General features: G+C 43.6%; 1 protein-coding gene across 1 annotated transcript in view; it reads left to right on the top strand.

Annotated features, from left to right (window-relative positions):
- The window catches only part of LOC147114079 (QRFP-like peptide receptor), a 30,745-nt gene extending 22,297 nt beyond the window's left edge, over positions 1-8,448 (top strand). Inside the window, exons 5-6 of the mRNA XM_085996185.1 lie at positions 2,795-3,002; positions 8,345-8,448. Coding sequence (XP_085852311.1) covers positions 2,795-3,002; positions 8,345-8,448 — 312 coding nt within the window. The remainder of the gene's footprint in view (positions 1-2,794; positions 3,003-8,344) is intronic.
- Positions 8,449-14,267: the final 5,819 nt, after the last annotated feature.

The following is a 14,267-nucleotide window of genomic DNA, read 5'->3' on the forward strand; positions in this document are numbered from 1 at the left end:
GACTTACCCTCCCGGGAAAACCTGCAAAAAAACTGTAAGTTCGATGCACGCGCAGCCTCTCCTGCGCACGCGGTCGGCCTCTGAACCCCTTCTTTCAGGGGAACGGAAGTGCTGGTTTCCCGCGCATGCGCAGTGCATGCAGGAAACCGGCACTTCCATTGGGCTTACGGGTGAGTACCCCATGTGTACTCACCCGTGGAGACCCGAATTTCTAGGCCATTATCTGGTTATTTATCTCATTGCTGTTTGTGGGATCTTGCTGTGCACAAATTGGCTGCCACGTTTCCTACATTACAACAGTGACTACACTTCAAAAGTACTTTGTTGGCTGTAAAGCACTTTGGGTCATCCTGAGGTCGTGAAAGGCGCTATAGAAATGCAAGTTCTCTTTTCTTTCTTTGCTACGCACAGGAAACGTGGCTGCTCATCCTTAACTAATCCATGGAAGTATTATTTCAGTGAGCAAGAGGTAAATCTACAGAACAGGCTCCCTAAGGAAATGGTGGAAGCAGAAAGTGTTGATTCATTCAAATACAACTTAGATAGATTTCTTTCAGAAAATAATATTTTGGGATACAGAATATTAGTAATTTGAGACATAAGATATGGTAAATGTAACATACTTGGGAGGAATAGGGGACAGAGGAGAGCAAGGCCCGATAGTGCTTGATGTGGTCTAGCCACATCTCGCGATGGGTGGTTGAACCAGTTGTAAAAGAATATACTCAAGTCTGCGCCCTTTGGGGTGGAGCGAAGATGGAGGCTGTACCCGGGGAACAACTAGGCCGGGAGAGAGTAAAGGTTTTGACATGAATCGGTCATTCATGAAAGAAAGACTTATGAAATAATACTGAGCGGCCTACGGGTGGCGCTGTCCAGGGAGAATATAAATACTCGGGCACGGGCCCAGCTTGCGCAGGACATTCTTAACAGGAACTAGTGAAGGACACAACTAGACCTCCATGTTGTAAAACAGTTGATTAAAGCTTTGTTTAACACTTAGACCAAGTGCCTAGTAGTTTTCTTATGTCAGGTTTTATTGGGACAAGGGCATAAACGATGGGCCTGAGGGAATGGTTGAGCAGATCAACATCTGCAGATGTAATGTGGTGAATGGAGGGCCAAAGGCGATACAGGGAAGTTTGAAAGTGCAGCTGTGAGTGACTTCAGGGAGAGTATTTTCTGGGGCAGATACAGAAGGAAATGGGTTTGGAAGGGGCTATGGGGATGTGGGTGGTGAGGGATACAAAGAAGTGGTTGGAAATGGTCTTGTCTCTGATCAAGACGATGGGAGTAGAGAGGCCACGTGAGATGTCGCAGGGTACCCGTGAATATGGGTAGGAAAGTTTAGGTTACAGGATGACAGGAAATCACCATGGATGAGGAGTTCAAAGGCAAAATACTGTGGATGCTGGAAATCTGAAATATAAACAGAAAATGCTGAAAATACTCAACAGGTCAGGCAGCCTCTGTGGTTTTAAGCAAGTACAGAGACAGGGAAAGGGGGGAGGGGAGGAAAGAACAAAAGGGAAGGTCTGTGGGAGGCAGGAGAGATTAAATGACAAAAGGGATGATGGTGCAAGGCAAAAGGGGGTGTAATGGGACAAGTAAAGAAACAAAAGATGGGTCTAGAGGAGGTGTAAATGGTTACAGCAGCATCATTACCAGCACCTGCTCTCTGAAAAAATAGGAGCAGTGGTTAGGATCTGAAATTAGTGAACTCGATGTTGAGTCTGAAAGGTTTTAAAGTGCCTCATAGAAAGATGAGATGCTGTTCCTTGAGCTTTGAGATAAATGAGGAGCTGCTCAGTGCAGAGCGCTGAGGGAAGAAAAGAGGGAGGATATTCTCCCTAGAGCAGAGAAGGTTAAAGGGTTGGCTATGAAGCTCATTGGGATATCCTGAGGTCATGAAAGTCACTTTATAAATGCAAGTCCTTTCTTTACTTGCCTCTTTAATGCCGCTGATGCCTTTAAAGCCTGAATTCCTCACAATCTGCCTTTACCTGAACCCACTAGAGTGCCTCCAATAGCATTCAAAGTCCACCTTCTTCATTGTAATGAGGGCAACCAGAAAATCCAGGCACACCTGGCGCAAAGTACACTTCCAATGCTCTGCAGTCACTGTGTCCCAAAACAGATCCTGCCCAGGAAAATTGGCCTGATTGAGTTTCAGTTTATAACCATCACCTGTGGTGATATTAAAGAAATGTGCGCGTTTCTTAAATACCTGTTTCCATATTTGTCTGTCTTTGACAATCTACAATACAGTCTGGCTGGGGTAAGAGTATGGGCAGGGGAAGAGAAGCAGAGGTGACAAGAGACCACCATTGGGAAGAAGTAGAAAGCAACCAGGATCATGATGAGAGTTGGAGGAGACTGCAGGTTTATAATGAAAGAAAGAGAGGAGTGAGACCGGGCTGAGTCATGTGGGAGTGGATGAGATGAGGGAAAAGGACAGTAAACTGGGTTGAGCTATAGGGTAGAAGTTTAAGGAGGGGCAATGAGGCAACAGACAGAAGAGGAGAGCAGGGCAGGCAGATTCACCTGGCTCCTCACCCCAATTGGAATTTGGGTTGCAGGGGAATGGGGCAGAAACCTGCTAGATTTGAAATCCATTCCACCGAGCAACCAGCCCAAATTCCACCCTTTCTTCCCACTGAAATTTCAGGGCCAGGTCTCCAATTACCTACAATGTAAGTAGAAATTATTAGTCGAGATAACATATACAGAATCTGTTAGTTCTCTATATCATATACAGGGTTTAATATAACAGTGGAATTCTGTTTGTCCACAGGCTGACCTGCAACGATTGTGCATTCGTTTCAATCCATCCAGGTGCTGCCCTCACATTAATGGAGATAACCTCTCAACCCACAGTGACTCTGACATCTTTAGGAAAGAGAACACCATCAGTGTGCGTTTAAGTTCAATAGAAAGCTGTAGATCCCTTGTTTCCAGGAAACAATCTGTTGTCACCACGCCCCGAACAGTCCAAATTCATGGTAGGTAATGCAAAAAGAAGCACTTTATCCTTGTGTGTTGGAAGAAATCTGATGTTTTGTTTTGCATGTGGTCAAAGGAAATGCACAATGTCAAGGAGGGGAATGCAGTTTAGAATGTATCCAGGACTGCTTCCTAGATCAGTATGTTTCTAGTCCAACAAGGAAAGAAGCATTGCTTTAGTCCTGGGAAATTAATAGGGCAAATAACAGATGTGAGAGTAGAAGAACAATTGGGAAATAGTGACCACAACATAGTTAGGTGCAATATAAGAATAGAAAAGGATAATGAAGGACCAAAGATAAGGGCACCGAACTGGAAAAAAAACAAAGGCCAAATTAACTGGACAGAAAAGTTATCAAACAGGTTGACAAATCAGCCATGGAAAATCTTCAAAGATGTGCGAGTTAGGTTGATTGGCTATGATAAATTGACCCTTAGTGTTAGGGGGATTAAATACGTGGGGATAGGGTGGGATATGTGTTGGTGTGGGGGTTACAGGGATCGGGTGGGATATGTGTCGGTGCAGGCTCGATGGGCCGAAATGGCCTCTATCTGCACTGTGGGGTTTCTGTGATTCTGTGATTCTGTGATAAGCTGCATGGAGTACAAAATAAATAATTCCTATAAGGTAAAAGGGGTGCATCAAAGAAGAGTTCTGTGGATCCATAGAGAGACTAATAAGACTATTATAATGTTAGAATTAAGAATACTAAAGATCATCATGAGGAGTATAGAAAGTGTAGTTGGAAGATGAAAAATGAGATTAGAATGGCTAAAAGGGAGCTTGAGAAAAGATTAACAGATAATATAAAACAAAATAGTTAGGATTTTTATAAGCCTATAAAAAGTAAAAGGTGTTAGTTTTAGCTCAGTGGTAGGTCTTTCGCCTGAATCAGAAGGTGAGATTATTTTGGATTGCTCTAGCAAAAAACTATCACAGCTGTACTTGAGCAGGGAAAGATAGAAAAGTGTTCTGTTATCCAACAATAATGAACTTCATCCTGTTGAGCATAAATCTTGTCCAAACAAATGAGATTTTAAAATGGTTTTGTTATGTTTTCTCTTCAATTGTTTCATTTATTATATTGCATTGATTTCTTGTCCTCTTGTTTTTATTTATTACCTTCAGCCTATTTTATTTATTTCTTTAGCTCATTCTGGACTACGCATCATTTCCTGAGAGGGCAGGCAGCTTACCTACTCCCAGGCCTCTGCCAATGTTATTCTGTAATTGGTTGCTTGGGCATGCATGAAAGCAGGCTGAGTTGACTGACCCTTGAAGGTTTCCTCTCTCCATACGGGGAAACCCTGCTTAGTACCTCTCCCTGATAGCACACCTGAGGATCATGAGCTCATCGTGTGGGGAACTTCAAACTAATTAATACACATCACTTCTGCACACCAATGGTAAAGGGAAAATAAACACGTTATGCTATCATGCTGTCACCTACATGCACATTTTTAACATAAATTGACAGAAATGTTATTATAAACATTGTAACAACAAAACTGATTGAGTTCTTTGATGAAGTAATAGAGAGATTAGTTAACAAAATTGAAGCCATGGGATTAAAGTGGCAGTGACAGCGTGGATGCAATATTGGAAAAGGGACGAAAAGCAGAGAGTAGTGGTGAATGGTTGTTCTCTGCTCTAGCGAGAACAACACCAGCTTCTCCAGTCTATTCGCATAACTGAAGTCCTTCATCCCTGGAACCATTTTTGTAAATCTTTTCTGCACCCTCTCTAAGGCCTTCACTTCCTTCCTAAAGTGCGGAGCCCAGAATTGGAATCCCAGTTTATGTAGTCGCTTCACGTAAATAGGGAGAAACTGTTACCACTGGCAAGAGGGTCGGTAACCAGAGGACACAGATTTAAGTTAATCGGTAAAAGAATCAGAAGCAAGATGAGGAGAATCATAGAATGATACAGCACAGAAGGAGACCATTCGACCCATCATGCCTATTCCGGGTCTTTGAAAGAGCTCTCCAATTAGTCCCACTCCCCTGCTCTTTCCCCATAGCCCAGAGAATTTTCCCCTAAAGTATTCATCCAATTCCTTTTTGATTATATTATTGAATCTGCTTCCACCACCCTTTCAGGCATAACAACTTGCTGCATAAAAATGTTTTAGCCTCTGGCTCTTTTGCGGATTACCTTAAGTCTGTGTCCTCTGGTTACCTATCCTTCTGCCACTGGAAACAGTTTCTCCTTATCTATTCTATTAAAACCCATCAAGATTTTGAACACCTCTTTCAAATCTCCCCTTAATCTTCTCTGCTGTAAGCAGAACAACCCCAGTTTCTCTAGTTGCTCCACATAACTGAAGTCTTTTGTCCCTGGTACCATTGTAGTAAATCTCCCCTGCATACTCTCCAAGGCCTTGACATCAATGTTCCCCTTTTAAATTGAAAAAAAAACGCACACGCGTGGACTTTTGAATGGGCCGCGCAGCCCAAAAAAAAATTACGGGGAACATTGCTTGACATCTTTCCTAAAGTGTGGTGCCCAGAATTGGCCAAAATACTCCAGCTGGGGCCTAACCAGTGCTTTATTAATGGTAAGCGTAACATTGAATACCTCCTGGATCCAGCAGGCCTCAACTCCCTTTAGCTGGCAGGTTCCCCAAGGCCAGGGAAATCCACCCACAGTTAAATTTAAAATGGTGGATCACCATGAGTCATGCAGCCTTATTATAATATTTAAAGTGCCAACCCGCCTCCTGAGAGAGTGTTGGTGCCCACTCCCTGTCCCGCCTCCATTAAAACTGCAAGTGGGTGAGTTGGAGGCGGGTTGGGGGTCGAGATTCAGATTTTTAACTCTTTAACCTCCCACCCAATCCCAACCCACCTTTTTTTGGGGTTAAAATTCCCATCAATGTCTCTATTTCTAAAGCCAAGGATTCCATATGCCTTTTTAATAGCCTTCTCAACTTGTCTTGTCACCGTCAAATTTATTTAGAGTGAGTTGCTGTGGAATGCGCTGCCTGAAAGGGTAGTGGAAGCAGATTCAATAGCAACTTTCAAAAGGGAATTGGATAAATACTTGAAGGGGAAACATTTGAAGGGTTATGGGGAAAGAGCAGGGGAGAAGGAATAATTAGATAGCTCTTTGAAAGAGCCAGCATAGGCACGGTGGGCTGAATGGCCTCCTTCTGCACTGTATCATTCTATGATGATATGATTCTAATAGGATTGATAAAAGGGAATCTTAGCATGATCACTTTCACTAAACTATGATGGATTTTGAAGAGGCAATATAATATTAGAAGGACGATTTTCATACAAATCCAGATCTTAGAGCCACCAGTTTCACAAACACAACTGCCATACCACCATGTTTGATTGATCATCCCCTTTACACTGGGGATCATTCTTGTTGCTTTCTCTGCACCCTTTCCAAAGCACATTTGACTAGTTCTTACATTTTTTTGGCCTTTTCTAAACTTCTTACCCTAGATTATTTTGGTCTCATATCTTAGATCACTCTCATGGGAATCCCAACTCCCATGACTTTGATAGTGTCTATTCTTGCTTTGAGATCTCGGCGAACTTTTGGTAACGTGCCTGGGAAACAAACAGAAAATCCTATTTAGTAATTGCTTTTCAGCAGTGGTCTTGTCTTCTACCTTAAAAGATGTAATTCCAATCTTCAAAAGCAATGGAGCATCGCATCTGGCTTTGTTTTAAGTTTAAAATGTTAAACATATTTATTTTACAAAAGATTAACACACAAAAACAGTCATATAATATAGATACATATTTACAGTAATCTTATACTTAACTCAAGTGGACAAAATAATAAAAGGTTATAACTCTAAGAACTAAGCTAACCTTTAATAAATAACTTTGGAAACAAATATTTTTCTATTTTAAGGAATATTAAACTGACTGGCCTAGAAATTGAGTGGGGTTAGCGCCCAATTAGTGGCGCTGGAGGGCATTGCGCTGGAATTATAGCCGTTTCTGAAATTGACTTGGGCCTTACCATCGGCGTTAGCCGGTAGCGCTGCGCCAGCACCGATGACGTCATCGGTGTGCGCAGCGTCCCGGTTGCCGTGGTAACCCGGCCCCAAGCCCAAATTCAGTTGCGCCCGCCTCACCCGTGGCAGGCGCAACCAACGATTGTGGAAAGGGTTCTTACAAGCCTTTGCGCCGGCGCATAAGGTGGAGCGGCGGCCGGCCGCGTTCCCGGCGGCCGCCTGCCCGCACCTCCCTTCCCGGACTCCTGCATCACCCCCCCCGCGGCCCTGATGTGTGTGTGCTGCGAGCCCGGCACTTCCCCGAGGTGCCGGGCTCAGATGTCGGAGGAATCCGCCGGTCAGTTGTCGGCTGCAGGCAGCTCCTCCTTAACAGAAGGAGGAGGCCTGCAGTTCCCCAGCCTGCCGCACCGCATCGGGTGCCGCAGCGGGGGATTAGCACCGGAAAACCCAATTGAACGCCCGTTTTGAGGCGCTAAAACCCTCCTTTAGCGCCCGCTGCCGTCTGGGCCCGGCGCAACCGAATTTTCGTCGGGCGCTGCCGCATTAACGCTGGCGCAAAATTTCTGGCGCTACAGCCCTGGCGAACCCACAACCCAATTTCTAGGCCACTGTTTCTTAGCTACATAAATAATCCAACCTGCTGCAATTTCTATGACACTACTGTCAAAGGTGAGAAACCCAGGAAGAAGAATTACACCTGGAGTTATGTTCCACCAGAAGTTTCCTTTTACTTTTGAAATATTTTAATTTAAATAGTGAGTACAGACAGCATCAGCGGAACTGGCTGGGAGCTGCAGCTGACCTTGACCTTGTAAAGGTGCTCAGTTAAAATGAGCAGCGGAGTGATCAGTGACCTTGTGTATTGTCAAGTGGTCATTTCAAACATACATGCATGCACGTACTGTCTAGCCTAGAAACTCCTTCAAGTCTGTTTCTGCTCACTGTTTCAATGAAAATGTGCCAAAAAGTAACGTAGAAAAAAAACCCAAAATGAATGGTTAACCCACTCCATCTCAAATAATACTCTGTGCAAATATTAAGCTGGCATTTGTGTTTTGTTTAACATGGCAAATGATCAGCAGTTACAAGTAAGTAACTTAAATTCCTTTTTGAACTAATTTGGGACTAAGGCGCCAGAGAGGGGCATTATCATGTAAACTGTTTTCTGTTTACCTTACCGTGATTTTGAAAAATAAAACCTCACTATTCTATAAAGAAATCAAAGCAGCAAGATGGAAAACCTGCTGAATTATTACTTCTCAAGTGCCCTCAGCTGAAGCGCAGCACTGGCATATACAGGACAAATTGCAAGATAGATTTTTCAACATAACACGCGACCATTGCTTTCCTACTTAATTTAGCTCTCAGTGGTAAAGAATCTATGTGTTTGGTATTTACGCACTATGAACTGATTGCACTTGAACGCAGAGAATTTATCACTTGCGATGATGATAATGGCAGATGAGGCACAGTAGGAACAAGCAAAAATATCACATTTTGGGCTGTCGGAATAGTCCACTACGCTTCAAGTGCAGCGATCCGCATTCCCTCTACACTAGAAAAACAATCTGACCTCTGTGATTCATAGCAGGCCTGCTATTATTCCAAGGTTTATGTCTCTATGCTTTTGTGTGGAAGGAGGTGAAACTGATGATTTTGATTATCCCTTACTTTAACATGATACAGTCATTTAAATCACTATCCTTTCACCTCTTGAATCAAAATCTTTTTGAATTTATCTCAGGTAACTGGGTTGGAAGTCCACTCAGTCTACTGCAGATTCTAGCCTAAATCCCTGAGATAAAGAACACTGTGACAGCTAACCAACCATTGTTTTGCTTTTGTACTATTACTCACCAAGTACAGGACAGATCAACTTGTTATCAAAATATTGCATCATGAAGTAATAGCCTATCACTAATTTACACAGCTGTATTCAAAACAGAAGAGATTTCACAGCGTTCAAGCATTTATACTCATAATTTGAATTCATGTCAGTCTAATTAGTCAAAAAAACATTAAGAAGAGCCAAAAATTGTATCTTACAAGCACAGGCATCCTGCTGAATAGAAATGAGATGTTTTAGAATAAAATTAGTATTTGTGGTGCCAAGATATCTCCTTGCAGCTGTAAATAATTTGGGTTATTTATAGCATCATTTAATTGTTGGTGTTCTTCTTGTGACAGCTGGCCCATATTTACAGAAATTGCACTAATTGATCAAGTAATTTTGCCATAAAATGTAAATTAGTTGTACTAGAAAATAAACTTAAGCCCGTTGGTTTCTCTCTTTTCTTCCCTTTTCTTGCTTTAACAGAGATTTTATTTTCTGTTGTACGGTCCCAGGATCTGTGTGCTTGCAATGTACTGGGCACAAGGCCTGATACTGTATAATAGCAAAATACTGCAGATGCTGGAAATCTGAAATAACAACAGAAAACGCTGGAAAAACTCAGCAGGCCAGGCAGCATCCGTGGAGAGAGAAATAGAGTTAACGTTTCAGGCCGAAGACCTTTTGACCTCCATCCATCTGTTTCTCTCTCCACGGATGCTGCCTGGCCTGCTGAGCTTTTCCAGTGTTTTCTGTTGTTATTTCTGATACTGTATGACTCTGCCTTGTAATTATTTGAAGAACACTATTTCTGCATTTATTTTATTTTCCCTCCCCATTTAATCTTTTCACTTTTTTTCTTCAAAGTTGTGTCTTTTCTTCTTTTTTAATTGGTTATTTGTTGATGCCAGCCTCACTGTAAAGGTGAGCTAAACCTATTTATGTTGAGAGATACTATTATGTGTCAGTTGGCAAGAACCGAGGCTCAGATATGTTAAAATGTGAATAGAGGTACTACTAGAGTTTAACCAATTAAAACTAAACAGCCTATCAGCACAGACTATTGATAAGCTTCTTGATGTTTGTCCAGTACGTTGACTAAGTTTGGAAAGAAATGTGGAGCTAAGTGGAATGGACTCATCCAAAACTCTGCTGCCCATTTCCTAACTTGCACCATCCCATTCTCCCATCTCCCCTAAGCTCACTAACCTACATTGACTCCTGGTCCAGGAATGTTTCAAATTTAAAATTCTCATCATTGTGTTCAAATCCCTCCATTACCTCGCTCCTCTCCATTTCTGTAATCTCCTCCTGCTCTACAAACCTCCAAGAAATGTGCGTTCCTCCAATTCTGGCCTCTTGAACATCCACAATATCGTTTGCCTCACCATTGGTGAATGTGCCTTCAGCTGTCCAGACCCCAAACCTGGAATTCCCTTACTAAAACTCTCTGCCTCTATCTCTCCTCCAAGAAGCTCTGTAAAAACCTACCTCTTTGACCAAGCCTTTTGTCCCCTGATCTAACAGCTCCTTATGTGGCTCGCTATCAAATTTTGTCTGTTAACGATCCTGTGAAGTGCCTTCGAATATTTTACTATGTTAAAGGTATTATATAAATGCAAGTTGTTGTTATCTACCTTACAAGTCCCACGATTGAGGCAGGCTGGATTGGTTAATCATCATTTCCTGGCTCAGATTATCAAGTTTGTCATGCAAAAACTTGATGTCAATTTCCCATTACCAGGCATGCCAGTTTGGAGCGACGTCAATCTCAAAATAATTCTGCACTGAGTATAAGTGCCCATCTGACACTGTGTTTTAGTGCCTCTCTACACTGGGTATTAGTGTCTCTACACTGGGTATTAGTGTCTCTCTACACTGGGTATTAGTGTCTCTCTACACTGGGTATTAGTGTCTCTACACTGGGTATTAGTGTCTCTACACTGGGTATTAGTGTCTCTACACTGGGTATTAGTGTCTCTCTACACTGGGTATTAGTGTCTCTCTACACTGGGTATTAGTGTCTCTACACTGGGTATTAGGGTCTCTCTACACTGGGTATTAGTGACTCTACACTGGGTATTAGTGTCTCTCTACACTGGGTATTAGTGTCTCTCTACACTGGGTATTAGTGTCTCTCTACACTGGGTTTTAGTGTTTCTCTACACTGGGTATTAGTGTCTTTAAACTGAGTATTAATGTCTCTACACTGGGTAGTACTGTCTCCCTACACTGGGTATTAGTGTCTCTCTACACTGGGGATTAGTGTCTCTCTACACTGGGTATTAGAGTCTTTACACTGGGTATTAGTGTCTCTCTACACTGGGTTTTAGTGTCTCTCTACACTGGGTATTAGTGTCTCCCTACACTGGGTATTAGTGTCGCTCTACACTGGGGATTAAAGGGTAAGACGATACATGATCAGTGGTGTACATTTAAGGAGTTATTTAACAACTTCCAAAAAAAATATATTCCACTGAGAAGAAAAGGGTGTAAAAGAAAAGACAGCCATCCGTGGCTAAGTAAAGAAATTAAGGATAGTATTCGACTAAAAACAAGGGCATATAAGGTAGCCAAATCTAGTGGGAGGATAGAGGATTGGGAAAACTTTAAAAGACAGCAAAAAATAACAAAAAGATTGATTAAGAAAGGGAAGATAGATTATGAAAGTAAATTAGCAAAAAATATAAAAACAGATAGTAAGAGTTTTTATAGTTATATAAAAAGAAAAAGGGTGGCTAAAGTAAATGTTGGTCCCTTAGAGGATGAGACCGGGAAATTAATGGTGGGAAATATGGAGATGGCAAAAACACTGAATGAATATTTTACATCAGTCTTTACAGTAGAAGACACTAAGAATATCCCAACACTGGACAAACAGGGGGCTAAAGGGGGTGAGGAGCTAAACACGATCAAAATCACTAAGGAAGTGGTACTCGGTAAAATAATGGGACTCAAGGCAGATAAATCACCTGGACCTGATGGCTTACATCCTAGGGTCTTGAGGGAAGTGGCGGTAGGGATTGTGGATGCATTGGTAATAATTTTCCAAAACTCCCTGGACTCGGCAAAGGTCCCGGCAGACTGGAAAACTGCTAATGTAACACCCTTATTTAAAAAGGGCAGTAGACAGAAGGCTGGAAACTATAGACCGGTTAGCCTAACATCTGTGGTAGGTAAAATTTTGGAGTCCATTATTAAGGAGAAACAGGACATTTGGATAATCATAATTTAATAGGACAAAGTCAGCATGGTTTTATGAAGGGGAAGTCATGTTTGACAAATTTGCTGGAGTTCTTTGAGGAAATAACGTATAGGGTGGATAAAGGGGAACCAGTGGACGTAGTGGCCTAGAAATTGAGTTCTGGCACAGCCAGGGCTTTAGCGCCGGAAGTTAGTGCCGGAGCTAAGTCGCGCTGGTCGGGCCCAAAATTCAATAGTTCTGTGCCCAAACGGCTGCCGGCGCTGCTGAGAGCTGTTTGCGCCTGAAAACTGGCGCAACGCGCTGAATTTCAGCGCTATTCCGGCGCTGCGGCGCCCGCTGCGGTGCGGCAGGTTCGGGAAGTGCAGGCCTCCTCCTTCCCTTAAGGAGGAGCTGCCTGCACCCGGCCGCGGCCCGCGAAAATCTTTTTAAAAATGAGCCCGGCACCTCGGACAAGTGCCGGGCTTGCTTCTGTTCCGGGGGGGGGGGTGGGGGGGGGAAGTCCGGGGAGGGAGCTGCGGCCAGGCGGCCGGCGGGAAAGCGGCCGGCCACCGCGGGGCCTTTAATGCGCCGGCGCAAAAACATGTTGGACTCTGTTGCCAGAGTCTTAGTTGCGGCTGCCACGGGCGAGGCGGCCGCAACTGAATTTCGGCGCTGGGGCCCGTCGGCATGGCAACCGGGACGCTGCGCACACCGATGACGTCATCGGTGCCGGCGCAGCGCTACTGGTCTACCGTGGCGGAAGGGCCCCAGGCAATTTAGGCGCCGGCGCCAATCGCAGCGCTAGGCCCTCTAGCGCCGCAAAATCGGCGCTAAGGGCACTGAATTTCTAGGCCAGTGTATTTAGACTTCCAAAAGGCATTTGACAAGGTGCCACACAAAATATTATTGCTTAAGATAAAAAATCACGGGATTGGGGGTAATATTCTGGCATGGATAGAGGATTGGCTATCTAACAGAAGGCAGAGAGTTGGGATAAATGGTTCATTCTCAGACTGGCAATTAGTAACTAGTGGTGTTCCGCAGGGGTCAGTGCTGGGTCCCCAACTCTTTACAATCTATATTAACGATTTGGAGGTGGGGACCGAGTGTAACATATCAAAGTTTGCAGATGATACTAAGATGGGAGGGAAAGTAGTGAGTGAGGAGGACATAACAAACCTGCAAGGGGACATCGACAGGCTAAGTAAGTGGGCAGAGATTTGGCAGATGGAATACAATACTGGAAAGTGTGAGGTTATGCACTTTGGCAGGAAAAATCGTAGAGCAAGTTATTATCTTAATGGCAAGAAACTGGAAAGTACTGAAGTACAAAGGGATCTGGGGGTCCTGGTGCACGAAACTCAAAAGGTTAGTATGCAGGTGCAGCAAGTGATTAAGAAGGCCAATGGAATGTTGGCTTTCATTGCTAGGGGGATAGAATATAAAAATAGGGAGGTATTGCGTCAGTTGTACAAGGTATTGGTGAGACCGCACCTGGAATACTGCATACAGTTTTGGTGTCCATACTTAAGAAAGGACATACTTGCTCTCGAGTCAGTACAAAGAAGGTTCACTCGGTTAATCCCAGGGATGAGGGGATGGACATATGAGGAGAGGTTGAGTAGATTGGGACTCTACTCATTGGACTTCAGAAGAATGAGAGGCGATCTTATTGAAACATATAAGATTGTGAAGGGGTTGGATTGGGTGGATGCGGGGAAGATGTTCCCAATGATGGGTGAAACTAGAACTAGGGGGCATAGCCTTAGAATAAGGGGCTGCTCTTTCAAAACTGAGATGAGGAGGAACTACTTCACTCAGAGGGTGGTAGGTCCATGGAAATTCTGCCCCAAAAAGCTGTAGAAGCTACATCATTACATAAATTTAAAACAGAAATAGACAGTTTCCTAGAAGTAAAGGGAATTAAGGGTTATGGGGAGCGGGCAGGAATTTGGATATGAGTCTAGGTTCGGATCGGTCATGGCCCTGTGGGTAGCGGAGCGGGCCCAGGGGCCGTGTAGCCTGAACCTGCTCCTATTTCGTGTGTCTAATTCTGTTAGATTCAGGAGATGGTTCTGTGATAGTAGATTGGCGGTTAGGATCAGATCAGCCATGATCTTATTGAATGGCAGAGCAGGCTCGAGGGGCCGATTGGCCTACTCCTGCTCCTATTTCTTATGTTCTTATGTTCTTATTAGTGTCTCTCTACACTGGGTATTAGTGTCTCTGCACTGGGTATTAGTGTCTCTCAACACTGGGCATTAGTGCC

Source organism: Somniosus microcephalus, chromosome 8 (genome assembly GCF_052327205.1).
Source record: "Somniosus microcephalus isolate GS21.2 chromosome 8, FLI_Smic_1.0, whole genome shotgun sequence".
NCBI classification, from domain to species: Eukaryota; Metazoa; Chordata; class Chondrichthyes; order Squaliformes; family Somniosidae; genus Somniosus; species Somniosus microcephalus.